The 23,526-nt window shown below is 47.3% G+C and overlaps 1 protein-coding gene across 7 annotated transcripts in view; it reads right to left on the bottom strand.

The window, feature by feature from the left end:
• The window catches only part of LOC148020585 (Metallopeptidase M24 family protein), a 227,019-nt gene that overhangs the window by 38,678 nt on the left and 164,815 nt on the right, over positions 1 to 23,526 (bottom strand). For 6 of the 7 annotated variants that reach the window (XM_087698370.1, XM_087698367.1, XM_087698368.1 and 3 more), the window contains 3 exons: positions 23,091 to 23,144; positions 22,905 to 23,010; positions 22,750 to 22,818 (listed from right to left, as the gene is read on the bottom strand). The exons of the other annotated variant lie outside the window; for it this stretch is intronic. In XM_087698370.1, coding sequence (XP_087554496.1) covers positions 22,750 to 22,818; positions 22,905 to 23,010; positions 23,091 to 23,144 — 229 coding nt within the window. The remainder of the gene's footprint in view (positions 1 to 22,749; positions 22,819 to 22,904; positions 23,011 to 23,090; positions 23,145 to 23,526) is intronic. 7 annotated transcript variants of the gene reach the window in all.

The raw sequence follows: 23,526 nt of genomic DNA, 5'->3' as shown, positions 1-23,526 counted from the left end.
CTCTAAGTAAGATGACTGAACAAAAAAGGCGGCGTTTGGTCCATCCGGTGGTGCTAGTAGGTGGACCTTGCCCCTCCTTCACTTACAAACCACGAAGATCCCCACCTCTAGAGGTAGTGGGAACTCTCCGCGCTCCGCAACTCACAGGTAGGACCATGGACTACTGCGGAAGAACTCTTGTGGCCGCAGCTATGCCTGTCTCGAGAAAGTGTGGTGGGTGGCAGGGGCGGATGAGCTGGTGGTTGTATGGGCGGGGGGAGACTGCTGGTGTGCAAAGGAGGTAGGTGTGTGTGGCTCGTTACCTCCTGTGGGAGGAAAGGGGGTGGGTCTAGGGGGGGCTCACCTGACCTGGGTGCGGATCAGGGGGGTGCTCAATAGGGGGGGTGATGGGGGTAAAGACGATTGTGTATTTTCCAATGAGTAGGAAGCTCAAGTCGATAAGAAACTTCATTTATTTTCTCAATCACTTTGAAGGGTCCAAAGTATCTACTGGAGAGCTTTGGAAAATATGAATTTTGACCGGAACCTTGTTTGAGCCTGCTTTTATCAAACTTTGGCAAGACATTGATCTTTTTCAAAAGCCAAAGATCTTCTTCGTTTATTTGCTTGCTTCTTTTGTCGCTCTTGGGCAACTTTGATAGTGGCTCGAACTTGATCCATTGCTGTTTTCAAATCTGAAGAAAACTCATCAGCAGCAAAAATATTATCTTTAGTGCAAATAATTGGAGGAGGAATCACTTTACCCTGTACTATTTCATTTGGAGCTTTCCCTGTGGATGAGTGCACTGTATTGTTGTAAGCAAACTCCAATTATGGAAGATATTTCTCCCATTGTGACTTATGTTTACTAACATAAGCTTTCAACATATCCAAAAGAGTGAGATTCATCACCTTTGTCTGGCCGTCAGTTTGAGGATGAAAAGCTGAGGAGAACTTTAAAGTGGTTCCCAAATTCTCAAATAAAGCACGCCAAAAGTTACTTGTGAGTTTGGAGTCTCTATCTGAAATGATCTCAGAAGGCATACCATGTAATCTGAAGATATGTTGAATGAAAAGTCTTGCAGCTTGTGCGGATTTCAATGTTTTATGACATGGAATAAAATGTGATTGCTTGCTGAATCGATCAATGATGACCCAAATCATATCATGACCTTGAGGTGTTTTTGGAATACCTGAGATGAAATCCATTGTGATAGATTCCCATGGATCTTTGGGCACTGGAAGAGGTTGCAACAATCCTGGAGTCTTCTGCCTATCATACTTGGATTTTTGGCATACTAGACAAGCCTCAATGAGATTATGTGTATCTCTTCGTAATGTTGGACAATAAAAGTAGCGCTCAATCGCACTTAGAGTGGCTGCCCTCCCTCTATGCCCTGCATAAGGGGGTTCATGACTTTCTTTAAGCACCTTTTGTCGAATAGGAAGAGTGACACAAAGGTGATTGTTCATGAGAAGGTAACCGTCTTTGATGGAATAATCTGGGTGAGAACCTCCTTGCTGTAAATTTGACCAAATTGCTGCAAAATCAGTATCTTCATTATAAGTATTCTTCATCATAAGTGCTTTGATACCACTGTAAACGACCCGAACAACGTAGTATGCTTAACAATTATGATATTCGCTTCTTCTCGAGATTTAATATAAAAGAGAATGAACACTTAAAGCTGAAAATGAAAATTACTCACAAAATTATAGCCATGAAAATGTAAAAGTAATGGAGACAAGATTGAGGGTTGAAGATGGGCAGCCACCTCCCCCCCCCCCCCCCCCTCCCCCGAAGGAATGTATTTCTACTCAACCCAAGTCCCTTAGGGAAGAGCTTAGTTACAATCAACCTGAGAGTGAGGAGAAGTAATTTTCACTCTCACAAGATCATGCAAAGATGTACAAACACACATACATTATCTATTATGCAATGATAAGAATTGATTTCTTTACAGTATGAGAGAAGAAAGAGGGGAAATCAGCCTTTCTCCATCGTTGATCAACAGTACATGGATAGGGCTTGCTTCTTGTTGCTAGAATGGAAGAAAGAGCTCGAGAAGGAGGTGCTGTAATTAATTTACATGCTTGCTGTCCTGTAAAAGAGCAGTGATAGAAGAGGGAATATGGAGGAATTTGATAATGGAGAAGTGGGGGATGATGATGGGGATAGATGGGCCCAGTTTTTGGCTATCTCTGGGTGCTGTACATGAGTTTACAGCAAAGAAAAATGATGCTGAATGAAGAAAAACGAGCTCTTATTTATAGGAGAGAAAAGAGCTAGTACAAAAAGGGAAAGTGGAGTAGCACAAGACAAGTGTCCAGCCACATGTCATGAGATGTGACAAGTGGTGGAACACTTGGAAACTTGTGTGACAAGTGTCTTGACACTTCTCTCTTCTCTATGGCCTTCTGTTTTGGGCTAAATACTGTCAAGAATAGAAACAACCAAATTTAGTAAGCACAGACAGAGTACAGAATTTACTATTTTTAAAATGACATCCCTATTTTTTAGGACTAGCATTTTTAGGCTAATTCGAGGATTCTAAAATTTAGGGACCTCCAAAAATTTAGGGACCCCCCCAATATGGGTGTCATATGAAAGCTTTTTCCGTGTACATCACAAAAACGGTATCAGAATCTTCATGTGACTTTCCTATGCAAAGAAATGTGCATTTCAAACTTTCAGCCCATACATGTACATTGTACAAGCATTTCATGATCATGTCATCTTGTAGATTGTAACTGTCTGTTCTGGCGGATCTAGCCCACACTTCAAGGCATCAATCCTTTCTGTGTGCGAGTCTAACCCTGATATGCGTGAGTTCTGGTCACAGGCACCCAATCGGGCCATATAGGTGGAAGTGTGAACTATCTTTTCTCTAACCCACCGCGTGGGTCCACCATAACATGTGACCACTCATCAGTGGCTAGCTCCAATGCACTTTTCTTTATATCTAATTAGTGCAAAGGAAACAAATTTAATAAATCATTATATAGACAAATTAATGAAAAAGGATACAAATTCTGTTTCCATAGAGTTGTGACAGGTGGTGTCTCTTTCATGCCATGTGTGTTGATCAACATCCTTGGGTCTCCATTGCCCAATTCTTTTTGAAAGAATTGGGCGTGTGTAACCGGCCTGTTCACTGGGAAGGGCGATAGTGTACAACCAAAATATATAAATGTTTTCACCCAATTAACAATCGCCCACTTTACCTGAACTTAAAGACACAGAATCAAGAAGAAATACAAGAAGCTAGAATGCTCCTGTTGCCACACAGACACCCTGTTGGCCCCCAAGTCAGGCCCCCCTTGCGGTATTTCTTTATTTTTAAAGAGAGAAAGTACAATGGGCTGTCTTTCACCTATTCTGGGTGAAATTTGACAGCATAACATTACAATTACTGACCCAAATCAAGTTGACCAGGAGGGAAAACTCTGCCCAAGTTTGAAACTTCTGGTTGGAGTGCAGAATTGACCATTTCAGTCTGCTGTATTTACTGGTTCAGACCTGTTCTGAAACCTGTTTACAACTCATACTGTTCCCTGTACTGTTCAGCCCACTGTAATTACTGATTCAGACCCTGTTTTGACACCTGTTCTCAGCTCATATTGTTCCTTGCACTGTCCTGCATCATCTGGGCCAAGTGCCCCTTGATCCAGACATCAATTGGGCTCTGAAATAACCTCTGAACAGTCCAAAAACAATACTGATTCAGTGCTGTTTCAGACACTTACTTGGTGAGATTACCACCCTCACCTGTCCCTATTGGGACAGCATACAACTGCTCCTGTTCCTAGAGAAAGGAGGCTATTGCCTCATGCAAAAACAGCATATTCCACACAGTTGTACCTGAATCAGAAGAAAGGCCCTTGATTCTGCAGCATAACCATACTGTCAGGGAGAGAAAGAGAGAGTAGGAAGCAAGCTCAGCCTCTTGTGCATCATAGACAAGGTAGACCAGCTCTCAAGAGCTCTCCATCTACAGCAATCCATCTCCCTTTCACAAAAATGAGCCCCCCATGCATTGAAACTCGTTTTTGTGCTGCCCTCTCTCTCTCTTTTGGGAATTTATGCCCAAATTGTGACACATGGCATACATGTAAGAATTTTCCTGTATAAACCTTTTGGTCTAAAATTCTCCATCCTCGGTTCAAAATTTGACCTCGCCATAGACCACAGGATTAATCCTCATACAAAAACGAAGATAATGACATGAACAGATTCTGGGGTCCAAAAATAGTAACTCCCTAAATTTTAGGAGTTGCTTCCATTGCATCCCCACTAGTCTTCTGACCATCTTTGCAGACTATGGCTACATCCAAATCTGTAATGTAGCTCAACTGAAAGTGAATTTCCACTGATGACCCCACATGGACTAATCTCTTGAAGATTTGTCCATCTTCACTTTGAACTAGTCTCTTCCAGGCTTGTCAATCTACAGTGCCATCAGTCTCTTCCAGACTTATATTGGACCTTAACTGTTCAGTCTTGACTCACTAGACATTCCTGTCCGTTTCACAAACTAGCCATGCAACTCAGGCGTTTAGATTTCAAGAGGGATCCTTCCAAAAAGAAAAACCAAATAAAATATGTAATAAAGAAATCAACAAAAAGGTAATACTTGTCACAGACTTATGACATACCTCCCTCTTGAAATCGCAAACGTCCTCATTTGCATGAATGTCACACATGCTTCCAGCTAATCCAGTGAACTTACACTTGTCAGCACATGTATAATACATACATGCTATCAGTCAACATTGTGAACTGAACACACTGTTAACACATGTATATTCTAACTGTGAAACATGGCAGACTATCATCATGTGACTCCACATCACTGTTTCCAGATATAGTGGCCGGTACACCACAATGATATCCCCATAGTGGCAGATTCTCATTTGATGACTCCACATCACCCTGACTAGAGATCTAGTGGCCGCTACATCAAAATGATATCCCCACTGAGTCAATTCACAAAATACATGTCCAATCGAGTAACCATTGTTACAACATGTATTGAATCCAATAGAAGTAAAAACTGTATTCTTGCAAGCAATACTTACTTCTTTAGCACTGAGAAAACCATATGGACACAATAAGTGTTAACCTATACAAAATCTGTTTCTGTATATAATTTCTTTCTTAAGCAATTTTCACTTTGACAATCTATTTCAGCTTAGAGATACAAGGGGTCAAGGTAGGTTGCAAGCGAAATGCTTCAAGGTAAAGTTCCAACACATTAGGTGACTCTATAAGTTCACCTTCGTCCATCCACTTAGCATCTATAGCTGGATAGTTCTTGAACTTAACCAAATACCTTCTAGCAACCTTGCCTTTCACTTTCCTTTCTTTGTATGCCAATACCTATTCTGGAACAAGAATTTCATCAAGTTCCTCAACTTCGGGCTGTTCCAGAATAGGTATTGGCACTTCAAGAGATTTCATCAAGTTCCAAAATAGATTTCATCAAGTTCCTCAACAAGAATTTCTCTCTTCAAGAGACTTGCGCACAAAAGGTTTCTTCTGGTCCTTTGGCTGCTGTCCAAAGAACTTGGCTGGCTTCTTCTTGAACTGCCAAGATTTACCTGTGCTTTGAGAACTCTGAGAAACCTGTTTACCAAATGACTTCTCTGCTGAAATTTTTTCAGATTTGTCCTATTTAATGCTGCCCCCAAAACCACTTGACTGTCCCAACAATAATGCATTTCCTGTAGTAGCATTCTCAATTAATTGAGTCAAAGTGGTGACCTTTGTCTTTGTACAATAATTCCGGAGTTCCTTGGGCAGCCCATAGCAATATTTCTCTATCTGCTCGGTCAATGGCACAACCCTGTAAGAAGTGACTAGGAGTAAAGCCTCCCAAAACTTCTTATTATAGTCTTCCAGATCCTTGCATTTAGATGCATCCAAATCGTGCCAAGCTGACATAACATCAATCTCAAATTCATTGGTCAACCAAGCAGAAGCAAATACTTGCTTAAAGTAAGTCCAAGTGCCAGGAGCCTGTCCTTGCATCAACAGTGTACTCCACCACTGACTAGCATTGTCCTTAAGGAAAGTGGCAGCTTTCCGAACCTTAGAAGGCTCTGTAAGGTTCCCTCCTGCAAATGTGGCATCAAATTGCTGTAAGAAAGAGAGAGCCTTAGTTCTATCTTCAAATCCTCGAAAGATGTCAAACCGCACGGCTGCACCACCTTCCTTGTATGGCTTTGGCTTCTCATGAGCCATCAAAGGGTCCGTAGGATATGCCTGTAACATAGGAACACTAACAGGTGGCATAGGAGTTGCCGGACCACTGACTACAGGGCTTGTAGACACAATACTTGCTTGCTAATTTTGATAACCAGCCATACCAAAAGTGCCCTGTGGCATGCCAAAACTGCCCTGAACACTCTGAAATCCAGGCTGCATGCCTATATTGCCATACATGGGGTTTGGCATAAAACCCTGTGCACCCCCAAACACTGTTCATGGTACATCAATCTGATTTCCAGGTGCATAACCAGCCATACTCTGAAACACAGATCCACCTCAAAAGTACCCAGGATGTACAGAGGTCGGTGGGAAAACCTGTGGTAAAGCCTGAAAACTGTTTCCCTGTCCATTTAGGCCAACATTTGGCTGCTGTAAAGTAGCAGGCTGAACTGGCAATGCCTCTGTAACTAGCGTTTCCGCCACCTGTTCCTCGACAGTTGGAACTAAACTTGGAGTCTCCATTGACTCTGCAAGATGCCTTGGTGTTTCCACTAAATCTGAAAGCATGCTTACCCTTATCCTCGACCTCTACTGGATCCGAAATCTTTGCAGATTGCCCAACTTGCTGCAAAGGAAGGGAGGGCTGCAAAAATGCCAAAAACCTTAGATTCTGCATCACTTGGGTAAACATACTTACAGCAGCAACGAACTGAGTCTTGAAAATGTCTTCATCCATAGAAGAAGCCGTATGAACTTGTGGCTCAACCATAACAGGAGGAGTAACAAACTGTGGAGGTCTAGAAGACTCCCACCTCATGAACAACAGGGATCTCCTGTGATGAGGACGCTTCCTCTCTGGTGTCTTCCTTTCTATCAGCCATAATGATGCTTTCACCCAATTAAGAGTCGCCCACTTTACCTGAACTTAAAGACACAGAATCAAAAAGAAATACAGGAAGCTAGAATGCTCCTGTTGCCACACAGACACCCTGTTGGCCCCTAAGTCAGGCCCCCCTTGCGGTATTTCTTTATTTTTAAAGAGAGAAAGTACAATGGGCTATCTTTCACCTATTCTGGGTGAAATTTGACAGCATAACAGTACAATTACTGACCCAAATCAAGTTGACCAGGAGGGAAAATTCTGCCCAAGTTTGAAACTTCTGGTTGGAGTGCAGAATTGACCATTTCAGTCTCCTGTATTTACTGGTTCAGACTTGTTCTGAAACCTGTTTACAACTCATACTATTCCTTGTACTGTTCAGCCCACTGTAATTACTAGTTCAGACCTGTTTTGACACCTGTTCTCAGCTCATATTGTTCCCTGCACTGTCCTGCATCATCTGGGCCAAGTGCCCCTTGATTCTGACATCAATTGGGCTCTGAAATAACCTCTGAACAGTCCAAAAACAGTACTGATTCAGTGCTGTTTCAGACACTTACTTGGTGAGATTACCACCCTCACCTGTCCCTGCTGGGACAGCATACAACTGCTCCTGTTCCTGGAGAAAGGAGCCTCTTGTCTCATGCAAAAACAGCATATTCCACACAGCTGTACCTGAATCAAAAGAAAGGCCCTTGATTCTGCAGCATAACCATACTGTCAGGGAGAGAAAGAGAGAGTAGGAAGCAAGCTCAGCCTCTTGTGCATCATAGACAAGGTAGACCAGCTCTCAAGAGCTCTCCATCTGCAGCAATCCATCTCCCTTTCACAAAAATGAGCCCCCCATGCATTGAAACTCGTTTTTGTGCAGCCCTCTCTCTCTCTTTTGGGAATTTATGCCCAAATTGTGACACATGGCATACATGTAAGAATTTTCCTGTTTAAACCTTTTGGTCTAAAATTCTCCATCCTCGGTTCAAAATTTGACCTCGGCACAAACCACAGGATTAATCCTCGTACAAAAACGAAGATAATGACGCGAATAGATTCTGGGGTCCAAAAATAGTAACTCCCTAAATTTTAGGAGTTGCTTCCATTGCATCCCCACTAGTCTTCTGACCATCTTTGCAGACTATAGCTACATCCAAATCTATAATGTAGCTCAACTGGTGAATTTCCACTGATGACCCCACATGGACTAATGTCTTGAAGATTTGTTCATCTTCACTTTGAACTAGTCTCTTCCAGGCTAGTTCTTCAACACACTTGTCCATATACACTTTCACAAGTCTCTTCCAGGCTTGTCAATCTACAGTGCCATCAGTCTCTTCCAGACTTATACTGGACCTTAACTGTTCAGTCTTGACTCACTAGACATTCCTATCCGTTTCACAAACTGGCCATGCAACTCAGGCGTTTAGATTTCAAGAGGGATCCTTCCAAAAAGAAAAACCAAATAAAATATGTAATAAAGAAATCAACAAAAAGGTAATAGTTGTCACAGTCTTGTGACAGCGTGGTTCACAGTAACATGACCATTCGAGGTCCTTAGTGGCAGGTTCTTAATGCTAATGCCCCCTTTTCCTCATCCTCTTCCTTCCTACTCGCCCAACTCGTCTACTCATGGAAGTTAGTTTTTTAAAACGCCGAGTGACGCGCTGGTAAGGATCGTTTGGCTGCTAACTCTTTTCATATCAAATTGCTAGCAGTGTCAAAGCTAATTTTGTGGGATCGAAAGCAAGGGGCTCACCCTATATTGAATTGCATGGCATGATCAGGCTTATCTTCAATTTGTGATGCCACTTTGGTACCTGGCTCGGGGTTGATGTCTTTCCACACTACCAAGAGGCTTTTTCACATACCTCGAGGTTACACAAGGACTTGTGGTACCACTTTTGACAACATTCACCCAAGAGAGACCTTTCCTACCCTTGTTCTTGATCGACCTTGCCAGGATTGGGACCTTGCAGCAGGTGGACTCCAGCTCCAACTATAGAAAAGGCTTCGGCTAATCAAGTATACCATCTTATGATTAAGGACTACCATTGGCTGGTAACTAAAACCAAAATTGTCTCAGGCATGCACAAAACTTCGCATAGATGGGAAATGACTATTATGGAATGTTGGTTCAATAAGACACCATACAAAAGTAAAGTCTTCCTTTGGTGTATCATGGTTGGTGTGCTACCTCTCTTTGCAACACTTGGCAAAATGCCATATCTCAAATGGTGCTTGTTTTCTCTACCTCACCACTGTGCAAACTTCTCACCACTTTTTTTTTTTGTCCCTTGGCATAGAAAATCTGGTCCATGTTATCTATTATTTTGGGGGAAGTGGTTGGCCACATCACTATGCCCATTTGATTGGGTCTTTGCTCAGCCCAAATACCTTTCTACAGGGGGGTTTTCTCAAATATGGAGCTTTAAGTAGCAAAATCAGACATTAATAGAGACAGACTCAGGAGGAGAGCTCGAACCCTTGTCACATTGCGCACGCTATCCCCGCCCCCGTCCGATCGTCGCATCCCGCCGGATTCATCACCATCGTCTGCGCCAAGACCCCATCACCATCCCCCTCGCTATCACCTGCGCCCAATCGTCAGAGCCATCGCCATCGCCATCGCCATCCCCCTCGCCAGGGCCATCCCCATCGCTAAGGCCATCGCCATCGCCATCGCCTGCATCCCATCCCCCTCGCCATCGCCAAGGCCCCATCGCCATCCCCGTGTGCTACCGCCTGCGCCCGCCCTACCTTGCCCTACCCCCCCGCGCCCGCCCTGCCCCCCTCCCCCGCCTAGGCCCACTTGCCCCCCTGCACTTGTCCCGCCCACCCCAGCCCAGTTTTCTTCCCCCCTGGCCGCTGCCCCCGCCCCCGCCCCCGGTTGTCTTTTCTTCCCCCCGCCCCCCTCCCCCCCTGCGCGCTGCCCCGCCTTGAGGCTTGGCCCCTTAGCAGACTGTCACACCATTGGCATCGAAAATAGCAACTTCCTCCTCCCCCCACCCCTTTTCCATCGACACCCCCCTCCCCCTCCAGTTGCTCCCTCCCCCTGCAGCAACTCCCCCCTCAGGTAGCACAGCAACGTGATAGGTAGGTTCTCCCAGAAGGGACGCGCAATGGAAACCTATGGTCAGACGCCGGCGCACTCGCCAAGTGTCCCCCAGTCAAACACCATGCGCATAGTTCTCTCTGAGGAGTAGCTCTTAGCCGTCTAAGCTAAGGAGTTGGAGCTTAAGGAAACATAGATTTATAGTTAGGTAGTAGGACATTCCCCAACTAGGGCCCAGCTTCGGGACAGGCTTCACTCCACGCTGCGCATCGGCACAGCGCAGATCGTGGAGGCGGTCCTAATGGGCCAAGGGATTTCCATGGTCAGGCTCAGCTCGACAGACACAGCTCGCGAGTTGCTTGCCAGTTCACCATATGCGTCTACGAAGGGGGTGATATACATGGTCCCTTGGTACAGTGGCTTTACAATGGAGGCATTTACACTCCAAAACACGTTTCTTCGACACCCGGTCACCCTTCTTTTTCCCAGCCTGGCGATAGAGTATCGTCACCTAGTGGAAGTCTTTGGACGGCTCTTCGGCGCACTATCCTTCCCGCATCCTTCGCAGATGCAGTGACAACTGCAGGAGTCCCAAAGGTACGGGTGGCAATGAAAGAGGTCAAGAATATCCCACAGTTCCTAGAGATTGAGGCGGACGGGCACTCCTTTAGGCAGCAGGTCATTGTGACGGGGCAGCCAACACAGTGCCTGCGCTGCCACGACTTTGGGCATCAGGCAACAGGTTGCATGCGTTTCGGAGCCAAGATGGCTCTGCCGAAAATCCCGTAGGTGGACGCTGAGGGCTTTACACGGGTCCAAAGACGACAGAGAGGGAGATGGCAGGGAGGAGTGCAACCAGCGTCTCAGACTTAGCCTCGGCAGCAGGGAGCAGGTGGGCGTGCGATACCCCCGCGGTAGAGCACTCCACGGTCCCCCCACTGCCTGTCCCACTCGACAAGACCGCAACCCCCCACATCCACCACCCGTGCCACAGACTACCTCTCCTGAATCCCTATAGCCCCCACACCCACCTCCCTCCACATCCCATACCTCCCTCCCCCCCCCAACTGACCTTGGCTCACAGCCCCCCATTTCCAGGGCCATCAGCCCCGGCCCACACCCGCCATGTACCTCCGTCCATCCCACAATCCCTCGATCATCCTCCCCCACCACCACTCCCAGTACCGAGCATCCCCCCTGATCCACACCTGGTTCAAGCAATCCCCCCCAGACCCACCCCTCCTCCTCCCACAGGAGGTGATGAGCCACACACGCCTACATCCTCTTCGCACCAGCAGTCCTCCCCCTCCCATACAGTCACCAACTCATCCACCCCTGCCGCCCGTCACACTTTCCCAAGACAGGCACATCTGTTGCCACGGGAGTTCTTCCACAGTGGCCCAAAGTCCTACTTGAGGGTTGTGGAGCGCTGATAGTTCAAACTACCTCTAGAGGTGGGGATCTTTGTGGTTCGTAAGTCAAGGAGGGGCAAGGTCCATCTACTAGCACCACTGGATAGACCAAACTATGCCTTTTTTCTTCAGTTCTCTCACTCAGGGGAGTGAACGATGACACAGATGGAGAAAGAGTTGAAGAGTCAGGTAGCGGATCACACCTCCCAATGGATGGGAGAAGAAGGACTAGCATTGTTTGCACAACAATGGCCTGGTTGCATGATGGATATTAACTAGTGGGCTGGTGCCGAGGTCTCTCACCTGAGCATTATCTTTTGAGCCCCTTCACAATGGAGAGCTCCGAGAGATGTGATCGAGGGACCCCTGGCACAGGCGGCCCGTTTCTACCAGTGCACAGAGTCTCGACTCTCAGCATGGCTGATAGATGCATTTATAGTACCACCTGGAACTTCTATCACCCCTATGGTCCAGCCGAGGGCCACCATGGGGGATTGGACTTCGCCGTCTAGACCGGCAGCAAAGCGTACCTGCATGCCTCAGCTGCTCCTCTTCATCAACAGCCTCCACACCAAACAGATGCCTGTTCAGTCAGTCGCACGTTTTCCCATGAGCTTACACCTTGCATCCTGGAATGTGAACAGTCTCCACTACAGTGGGGCACATGGGACCTTGTCGGACAGATCGACATCTTACTTCTACAGGAGCACAAGCTCACCCCCACCCAGGCCCAGCGGGTAGGGAAGGTACTCCCAGGCATCCCACACAATTACTAGGAGCACGCTATAGGTGCCCACGGCAAGAGTGGAGGCGTCTGCATTTCTATTGATCCGAGTCTTACCGCTTGTGTACAACACCATAGGACGATAGTGGCAAGGAGGGTTCTATGGATCAGATTGGATATTGGGGACTGTTAAGAAGAGTGCTAGGGTTTACACTGAGGACACAGAGTGTACGACCACGACAGAAACACAAAGACACAGACACAGACACAAAGGGAAAAACTCAAACCCTAAACGTTAAAGTCAAAACTCAAACACAAACAAAAGGGAGAGAGAGAACATAACTCTAAAGTGAATGAATGCTGTAAATGAATGTAAGAGTGTACAGTGTGCTGAAGAGCAAAGCAATATCAGAGTGTGATGTCCACCAAAGACGAATCCCAAGTCTGTGACCACAAGTTGGAGTATAGGAGTGCTGAATAGTGAATGGGAGTAGGCTGGTCACCAAAACGCAACAGTCTGGAGGGGCTGGAAACTGGTAGACGCAGCAATGTACCACCGATTGAAAGCTGGAAACTGTGCACAGTCTGCTGTAAACAGCAAACTGAAACAGTGTCTAAGAGTGTCAAGGCCTGCAATGCTGAAAACGCAAGCTGGCTGACCTTGGAGATGATGGACAGCAGGCTGAACATCAGTTTGGGACAATTTGGAGCAGTTGCCAATAGCTGAGAGTTGTCGCCTACAGCAATGGATAGGCTGAAGATGATGTGGCTGCAGTCGATGATGGCTGGACAGCAGATGGAGGCGGGCTACAGACTGGAAACTGCGCGCCAACAGTAGCAGAGGGTGTGTGGGCTGGTATAACCTGCAAAACAAGGATGATTGCTGAATGGGGGCAACCTGTCTATTTATAGATGTGGAAGGGTGCTCCAAAAATTGGGGTTTCCACTAAACTTTCTCGGACCGCTCCCCGTATTAGGGTTTCCACTGAACTCTCTCGAACCGCTCCCCGTTTTAGGAGTTTACTCTAAAAGAGCATTTTTCATGTGTTTAGGGGCTGTTTAAGAGGCTAATCAGCAAGTAATGCATATTTTAGCTCAACATCCCCTCTCAGGCCCAAAACTAAGACGAAAGGTTAGGCCAATCATTGTGATGTTGATATACCCCAAGGCGTCCCACCCCAAAGCAACCAAGGCATCGGACAAAGGGTGCACGTCGGCTGGCTAGTGGCCTACCAAGACTACAGAGGTGATGGTTATCTTACCAAGGGAATCCAAGTAGTCACCCCACAGAGGACAAGGCATCGGACAAAGGGTGCACGTTGGCTGCCCAGTGGCCTACCAAGAACTAAAAAGGCGAATGGAACTACATGGAATGTTTTTTTTTTTCCGAATAAGTTAAGTAAATTTAATGGGATGCGGCCAATTGAGTAAAAGTGACCCAGAAGACAAGAGTAGGGAGGATACACCCAACACATCACAAAACAGTACAAGCTAACCCAGCCACTCACGGTGTCGATGACGAGGAAAAATAGGTGGTGAGGTATTCATGTGATGAAGAAGGATGGTGGTGTGGTAACAACAGCCGCCGGTGGAAACAGCTTAGGATCCGCTCAAGTGGGGCTCTGCACAATGAGGTGAAAAGTATGCTACATGCTGAAGGATACTCATGCAGCAAGTGCCACTTGGACAGTGTCCCTCATGGAAAATTTGTTCACTTGCTTAAGTGCCCTAGTACAAAGATGATGAAATCATGCAATGCAAAGGGTAAGATATAACAAGGAGGAGAAGCCGATGTCGAAGACAAAGTGCTGAATGAAGAGGAGGAGGAAGCATCCCAACTGGAGGAGCTAGGTAGAAGTCACCGCCATGATAGCATCAAGAGAGATGTTGCACAATCGGCCTCGGGAGAGGAAGCCTCCATACTGGTAGAAGAGCAAAACTCCAAGGATGATGAAATTATGAAGGAACGGTGCACATTCCAAGTCTCCAGCCCAGGTAGAACTGGGCAAACTTGTATGTTAGCCCTACACTAAAAACAAGACCTACAAAGGAGATCAAAGTCTGCAATCACAGAGGTCAGTAGTTAGATGCTCCAAAAAACAAAACAAAACTAAAACGAAAAGCTAACTGAAGGAACAAGTACAAAGATGCAAATGTGTATGTGTGTGTGAGTAAATGCAGCAGAAGACTTAAAATGTAGAGACAAAAATCCTATGGGCCTGACTCTAAGAGTGCGAAAAATGAATGTTAGACTGGCCTAGGTTATCCAAAAGGACCTAGAGACATACTAGTCTAAGAAGATGGCCACCATCGCGTACGTCCAATAGCAGCGCTCTGCCAAGGGAACGCCTGACGAGGTGGGGAGGAAAGTGAGATAGATGCATGAAGTGCAACGGGATCGGAACCTGCAGACCAATCAACCAATCCTTCAGGAGTAGAGAAGGATGGCCGCTGGGGCTGTCCGGGTGCCACGTGTCCAGCAATCGCTGTGGGGGCTGGAGGAGCAGATGGGGCAGCAACGGAAGGCATAGCCATGCTGGACTGTGAAGTCGCAGCGGTCTGCTCAGGCTTTTTAGGTGGAAGACCTTGGGCCTTGGAGCGACACTCCTCGTCCACATGGCCTGCTCTCTGGCAGTGTATGCAAAACCGGTTTTCCTTAGGGAGTTGCTGCCAAATAGGTCTTGATTCTTTGGTTCCATCGGAGGAAGAGGAGTCACCCTTTAATTGGCTTGCCTTCGCATCTAGCGGGTTCTTGCCACTGGTGATTTTCTCTCCCAAAGAAGAAGCAACCAACCCCCTCTGCTTTGAGTAAGGCTATGATGAGAATTTCTTGTGAACTTGATCATGCAGCCTTGCGTAATGCAACAAGTGGCACTCAAGCTCGTAGAAGGTTGGCAATCGAGGTCGGGAGATAATGTGTTAAATGAAATTGAAGTATTTTGCGGGCAACTTATTCAAGAAGAATGTAGCCTGATTGTCATCTGACTTTGGAGAGCCAATAGTGGCGAACTCGGCAAGTAACCGCCTATAGTCAGTCAGCTTGACTTTTAGATCATCCCCTTCCTTAAGAGAGAACTCTTGAAGCTCAAAGTCGAGATTGATGCACCGAGTACGATCACGAGCTACATAGCGGTCGAGAAGGTGACTCCAACGCTCTGATGCGAGCAAGAAGTGCTGCAACTAAGAGTGAAACTCAAGAAGCAATCCCTACATCAGCTCAACATTGGCTGTAGCATTGCAAACTCTCCATTGACGGATGTAGTCAGGCTGAGCTAGTCGAGGGTCCGGCATAGGCTCTAGACCAATGATGAGGTCTCAAAGACCCTGAGACTCAAGTACTTGTTGCACAAAATTCGACCAAGTAGTGAAATTTGACCCGTTAAAACGTGTCTTATCCGTGAAGGCATTCTTGGCCGTTACAACATGAGTGGTAGTGCTCGGAGATGGATAGTGTGAAAAAGTGTAGTGGGGGTAGGATGGGGGAGTGGAGTACACTTGGGAATGGGGCCCAGAGTGCCCACCAGGCATGCGGGTAGTGTGCAAGGTGGATCCATAGATAGGGATGGACTGACTAGGCATGGACATGGTAGCCATATCAGGAACCCAAGGAGATGGGATGGGAACACGGGTAGCAGAAGATGATAATCCCTGCATAGGTGTAACCCAAGGAGAGTGAACGCGCACCATAAGCTGACGATGCAAACCCCTGCGTATGAGTGGTCATGGGAGATGTGAAGCTGGGGATAGTGTGGGGGATGCCCATCACAATCAACCCAGGAGTGATGGATGTGCTCATTTGCTGAAAGGCGAGAGGCGTTGTGTTAAAGGGTGGCATTCCCCCTAACGAAGTACCATGGTGCAAAGAGGTAGAGAATGGGGTGGAGAAGGAAAAGGTGTTAGGAGCGGAGATGGTAGATCCAACCCCTAGGGTGTGTGATGCAGATCTGGAGTATAATCCAAGATTTTGAAAAGACGATGAGAGATGATCAAGGTGTGATATAGAAGAGGGTGGGATGGGAGGAAAGTGAAAAGTGTGTGTAATATGCTCAAATGAAAAAGACACTGTAGATGTACCTGAATTTCGTCTGCTTTGTGAGCCACTTCTATTGAAGTTCACATACGCAAAGCAATCCAGATCCTGTACCTCAAAAGAAGAAACAGGCAAGGGTTTTGATTCATGCAACACAAAAAAATTGTATAAACCTAACATTGAACCTGGCGGAGATGATGAAGATAGATCGTCAGACATTTCGAATGCCGTATGTCCTCCATGATCGTAGAGATGGGCAACCTCACCAACCGGTCCGAATGTGGTAGCAAAACTGGTAGGAGGGGTGTAAACATCATCGTACTTGTTGCAATAGTACTCCTCAAAGTCCTTGTCTCTCATGTTAGAGAAATCTGGTGAAGGTGGAGTGTCGTCCTCCTTACCGAGTCCATAATGCCATCTCAGGGCCTCCAATGATGGAGAAGCCTGATAAGTCATCATAGGAACTGGAAAAGAAGGTGTCTGGGACATTGTGATTCGGTTACGAGTCGTATTGTGTGCCTTGCACAAAGACTAGCTCTCAACAATATCCGCAGGATACTCTTTACAAGAGCACCGGCTCTGATACCATGTTAAGAAGAGTGCTAGGGTTTGCACTGAGGACACACAGAGTGTACGACCACAACAGAAACACAAAGACACAGACACAGACACAGACACAGAGGGAAAAACTCAAACCCTAAACACAAAACTCAAAACTCAAACACAAACAGAAGAAGGGAGAGAGAGAACACAACTCTAAAGTGAATGAATGCTGTAAATGAATGTAAGAGTGTACAGTGTGCTCAAGGGCAGAGCAATGTCGGAGTATGACGTCCACCGAAGACGGATCCCAAGTCTCTGACCACCAGCCGGAGTGTAGAAGTGCTGAATCGTGAATGGCAGCAAGCTGGTCACCAAAACGCAGCAGTCTGGAGGCTGGAAACTGGTAAACGCAGCAGTGTACCACCGATCGGAGGCTGGAAACTGTGCACAGTTTGCTGTAAACAGCACGCTGAAATAGTATCTAAGAGTGTCAAGGCCTGCAATGCTGAAAACGCAGGCTAGCTGACCCTGGAGATGATGGACAGCAAGCTAAAAAGCAGTCTGGGACAGTTTGGAGCTCGCCGACAGCTGAGAGCTATCACCTACAGCAATGGACAGGCTGAAGATGATGTGGCTGCAGTCGATGATGGCTGGACAGCAAATGGAGGCGGGCCGCAGGCTGGAAACTGGGCGCCAACAGTAGCAGAGGGTGTGTGGGCTGGTGTAACCTGCAAAACAAGGATGATTGCTGAATGGGGGCAGCCTGTCTATTTATAGATGTGGAAGGGCGCCCCAAAAATTAGGGTTTCCACTAAACTTTCTCAAACCACTCCCCGTTTTAGGGTTTCCACTGAACTCTCTCGAACCGCTCCCCGTTTTAAGGGTTTTACTCTAAAAGAGCAATTTTAGTGTGTTTTGGGGTTGTTTAAGAGGCTAATCAGCAAGTAATGCATATTTTAGCTCAACAGGGACTCGTGCCCTAGAGTCCTTAATATCTATGCCCCTACGAAGGTTAGGGCACGCAGCAGGTTCTGGGTGGAGATCGCGGAAGGACTCCCAGAGCTAGACTCCTGGATTCTTGGAGGAAACTTCAACAACCTAGAGGCTTTGGAGGACCAACAGGGCAGAGGGAGAAACCACCATGGCATGCCTGGGGAGAAGCAGGAGGCATGGGAGGTCTTTCTGCTGGCAGTAGGAGCTCGCGATGCCTAGAGAGACCCTAGCTTCCACAAGAGGGAGAGGTCATTGAACTTCTCTTGAGGATACAGGCAGCCAGGTGGAGTCCTGCTGGAGCAGTTGGATAGGTTTTATGTGGGAGAGGGGGGAGGCTCTTTGGGAGGCCAGATTAGGCAGTTGGCAAGCACCACATTGTCCAATCATTGCTCGGTTCTCCTGATACTAGATCCCCCAGCATCTGCCCTAGATACACGATCTTGTCGAATCCCTGACTGGATCTATAGGAGCGAGAAGGTGACGAGATAGATAGAGCATATTTGGACCAGAGAGTGGGGCAGGAGGGGCCAGATCGCAGAGGAGGTTGCAGAAGTCCTAGCTGAGTCGAATAAAATCTGCCAAGAGCCAGCCATACAAGCCAGGCAGCAAAGCTGGGAGGAGGAGAGAGCACTCCGGCCAGAACTTGCAACCACACAAAGATTATTACAGGAGGCACCAGGGCATCCCACTCTCCACGCACAGGAGCTACGTGCGTGAACAACCATTGCTGGCCTAGAGGACAGGCACTCAGAGTTCTCTTTCCACACATCAACAGCCTTTTGGGTGCAGAAGGGGGACACTATGTGCAAGGAGTTTTTCCAGGTGCACCAGCTCGCACCTCAGGAGAGTAGATACGCAGCCTCCGAGATCAGTATGGGAGGACCCGTTCTAGCCCAAACGAGGTGATGGAGATTGCCACCAACTACTATAGTCACCTCTTCCAGCAGCAGACAACCTCAGCTAGAGGACAGCGACGTAGACAGCACGTCTGGGATAACATCCCGTCCCTCATCCCAAAGGAAATGGAACACTCCCTCCTAGCCCCCTTTACAGAGAACAAACTAGAGGAAGCTTTCCATACACAAGACGGGCAGAAATGCCCAGGAGAGGATGGCCTCTCTAAGGCTTTCTTCACTACCTTTTGGGAAGTGATGAAGGAACCCCTACTAATGGCCTTCCAGGAGATTTTTACTTCAGGACAGATGCTAGGGAGTCTTTCCGCAGGCCTTATCAGTCTTCTCCCCAAAGGGGAAGACCGGTTGGAGCTTTCCTAGTGGAGACCGATCACCTTGTTATTAGTGGCCTATAAGGCGCTGGCAAAGATCATTGGTAGGCAACTAGGCCCCTTGCTTCCAGACACCATCCATGACACAGACAGGTTTTGTCCAGGATAGGAGCATCCTTGACAATGTATTCACCTTCTTTGAGGCGACAGAGTGGGACCAACACAGTGGGCAGAGGCTGACTGTACTACTCTTGGATTTTAAGAAAGCCTATGACAAGGTGGACTGGGATTTTCTAGAGGGCACCATGGTGAGGTTGGATTTCCCCCATGCTTGGATTTCCGGGATCTCCGCACTTTACAGATCGGCCACAGGTAGGGTTCTCATAAGAGGTAGGGGAGGGGAGGAGTTTCAGCTGGAGAGATCGGTCTGATAGGGCTGCCCCCTAGCCCCGTTTTTGTTCCTTCTCTTTGCAAAGGCGATATCTCACTTCCTCAGGTCAGGTGTGAGCGGATTACATCACCTCCGACTTCCAGTAAGAGAGGAGACCAAGTTCTTAGACTCAGAGTATGCAGATGATACAACGCTCTACATAGAGGACGACGAGTTGATGCTGGAGAGTGTGACGTTGGCTCTTGAGGTGTTCTGTTCTGCAACGGGAGCAAAAATCAAATGGCGAAAGTCGGTTGGTTTCCTCACAGACCCGAACTCTAGCACAGAATGGGACGTCCATCTGGGATTTAGATGGGTGAGCAGAGGACAGACCGTCCGGTACCTACGGTTTCAGCTGGGACTCGACATCACTCCCGTCTAACAATTTCTTCCAATCCTCGATTCTATTCGGAGGAGCTGACCAACTCCAACATAACTCGCCTCTCACTAGCCGGCAGAGCCCTAGTGGTTAACCAGGTCCTCCTAGCGACGGCCTAGTACATCGCCTCGTGTTGGTGCTTCTCCTCCTCCTACGTAATGCGGCTTCACCGACTAGTGCGGAATTTCCTCTTGTCCGGGTCAGACAACTCCAAGGATTCCATGGCCAATGTGGCATAGGCGACCATCATACAACATCAGTCAGAGGGAGGGCTTGGCATCATAGACCCAGAGTATCAGAGTATGGCCCTCCTAGGCAAGCTAGTTGTATGCGGCCTCACATCGGGAGGGCAAGCCTGGAAGGTCCTATTGCAGCAGGATCTTCGGGACTATAGACCGAGGTTTGGCGCTGAGTGGAGGCAATCCCTGAGATGGATCTTTACGTCAGCCCAGATCAACCTCCCCCCCCCAAGATCATCCTTCCTACGCAGCTTGCTCTGCGTGTGGCAGGACCTCCGTAAGGCCCTAATCCAGAGCCCCTCAGGATGCTAGGAGGAGATAGACAGTCAGTCGGTGATTTGGAACCCCCAGGTCAGGGACCGGGAAGGGGCACAGATTGGCGAGCGCCCCCACATCCAGTGGGCTAGTTGGGATGCTGGCCCGGCTCGTACCATCAGAACTTGGCAGGAGGTATACAGGATAGCGGACGAGGAGGTGCTGCAACAAGTATGAGGCTGCCAACGAGGAGTGGAGCTGAGGAGAAGGAAGATAGATATAGAAATACCTCAAGAGTGGCATGCTCCCCAGATACGAGAACCGATAGGAGACCCGGGACATATGGGCCGTTAGGTTTTCACCAGCTGGCATCCCCCTACAGGTGGCAGAAAGAGTGGGTGGCGCTCCACCTAGGACCTTTTTCACAGTGCAGGAGGGGGGGCGTCTGGCTCTTGATAGAGGACACCAGGACGAGGGGATAGCTGGCCTTTCATCGAAGAGGATCCGAGTGGTTGGCCTTCACGGAAAGACATGGCGGCTGGACCCTTTGCTCTTTTGGCAAGAGCTGAGGGAGTGGCGCCTCTGGATCTGGGAAGAAAGGCCACTTGATGAACTGGAGTGGGATCTAGGAGAGTGGCTTTGGTTGGCCACTGTGGTTACCAAGAAGCCACCAAGGTTCCGGAAGTACACCACCAAGATGGGCAGACACGTACTGATGCAGCGGGATATGGATTGGGCGCCGTCACGTAGTATGCACTAGGCGGAGCACAGCATCACTGAGCCGTTCCAACGGACCTTCTGGTTCCGCCTATGGGACAGCTGGAGGCCGATGAGGGTATCGTATTTTTTATGGCTGGTGGCACATGGAGGCTTGGCGGTGGAAAGCTGGCTTGGCGGTGGGAAGCTGGCTTGCCCAGATGTAGAAGGAGAGAGTTTGTAAGCGCTGCACACAGAAGTCCATGGAAACCCCAGAGCACTACCTTTGGTCGTGTGAGGCGGCACAGCTCGTGTGGAGAGGAGTATGCCAGATAGCACCCAGCCTTGGATGTATCTCTTGGGGTGCTTTCTACTGGCAGGCGGTCAGCCAGGGCCGTCACCTTTTGTATGAGGCCGGGATGTAGGGTACGATATTCATTATCGAGGCAGGGTCGTGCGCAGAGGTGGGTTTAGAGGCTCTACCCATCTGCCAAGTACTGGAGTCCACATCAGACCGCTCTGAGGTATAGGAAATCATAGGGAGTCTTACTGGTTGGCATATCTGGAGGGCGCGGTGTCAAATGGCTTTCAGCGGAGAGAGACTTTCAGTACACACGACCTAAGCAAAGCTTTGGACCTCCATCATCCACTCCCTTCGAGGCCGATGGGATTAGGTGCAGGGCAAGGTCCAAGGCTCGTCAGGAGCTCCGATGTCATTTCATGCGCACTTGGGGCGCCCTGAACCTGTTCTTCATGATGCAAGCATGCAGCCCCAGATGGCGATACACCCTCCCCCCCCCTCCATGGCTTCTTGCCCCCATCCCCCCCAGACTGCCTTGAGAGGCTTGTATATATGATGTATCAGTGACTTTTCATCAGGTCCAGCTTGTTTGTTGAGCATGAGTACTCCGTTGTAATCAGTTTTTTTGAGTAACATAATCAGCCACATTTTGCAAAAAAAAAAAAAGCAGCAAAACCTCCTAGGGGAATCTTAAGGCAAATAGGCAGGGACATTTAGCAAAGATCAAAAGAGATCCCATATACCTTAAGTCAAAGCAACATGCCATCAAACTTTGAAAGGAAATTCCGTGATTAGACGAATGATTGAGCATTCAAATGTATCTCCCATTTACTATTAAATTCATGTAAGTTGGCATACCTCTTGACGGAATTGCTTTGCCTTGGTTCATCACCTTTCTAGATTGTCTACACAACCACATATGAAGATTCTGTTTCTGTTCCTCCCTTTCTGAGGTTGCTAGCACAATTGGACAACTCCGAATGCTTTTGTTTTTTATTCCGCATTTGGTGTGCAAGCTCAACTTGCTAAGTTGAAAGGGTCTTCTACCCTAGTAGCCTGACCTTATTCAGCACACTCATCTCCTTTCCATACGGCAATCTTTGCCGCTTTTTTGCAGTGACTTTTGTACTCTTTTAGTTATTTGAGCTTTTGTAAAGCGAGGTTATTCACAATGGCATAGTGCCATCTTGCATCTTGTAATCATGTAATCTTATACTTTTCTCATATTCAATACAATTACCTATTACAAGAGAGAGAGAGAGAGAGAGAGACAGAGAGAGACAGAGAGAGAGTAATAGAAAGTAAGAGATACAAAGAGAATGTTGACCTAATGGTCTGATGTAAATATTCACTATCTAATTCAATTATCTTCACGAGAGAGAGAGAGAGAGAGAGAGAGAGAGAACCATTCCTTCCTGCAGATCTCTTACTGTTCTAAGAGACTTCAACCCAGGTGCTGATAACCTTTTCAGACCCTGCCAAAGAGATATCTTAATGCCCATACAGCTGTAAACCTTCAGTTAGAAGAGATTAAGCTGGCATAGGTTGTGTACTCAAATACCTTAAGATAACCACCTGGATCATGAGTGTCAAGTCCAAGAAAATGACCCAACCCATGAGGCATAAATGTTGCCCCTAGCCTTCTCTCCATCATTAGCTCCAAGTCCCTGATAGCATATGTCTTTCCTTATAAAAACTTCAATCCACACTCCCATCAAACAGCTTAGCAAAATAGATTCTGACAAACCCATTCAAGATGCCTGATTTGGTAAGACCTCCTAAAATTTCTCTCTCTGCCAACCTGTGGAATGCAAAATCCCTTCATCTGTGAGATCTTTAGCATGCAGCTTATCACAGCATTACAGATCTAGTTCAATTGTAAGAACTCAATATAATTTAAATTGCTTTACACAGCATTACAAAATAGCTTAAATGACTGAGGTAATGGTAGCATCCTAGTGCTAATTTGAATCATACCATGACATCTTACCATAGAACTCATATCACATTGTAATAACAAATCCCAGCTGCACTTAAAAGGTACTTCTTTTACAAAGAAAATACTTCACTTGGAGAGCCAAACAGTGAACTGACAGATTCCAACCAATAATGTGTAGCCTAGATATCAAGCATATACTCAGACTACATCAGTTAGCTCCAGCTTCTGTTGAACCTTAGGACCA

Source organism: Lygodium microphyllum, chromosome 18 (genome assembly GCF_053477565.2).
Source record: "Lygodium microphyllum isolate KBCC chromosome 18, Lygodium_microphyllum_v1.1.10, whole genome shotgun sequence".
NCBI lineage: Eukaryota > Viridiplantae > Streptophyta > Polypodiopsida > Schizaeales > Lygodiaceae > Lygodium > Lygodium microphyllum.
Note: the sequence above shows the minus strand (reverse complement) of the source record. Positions and strands in the feature narration are given on the sequence as shown.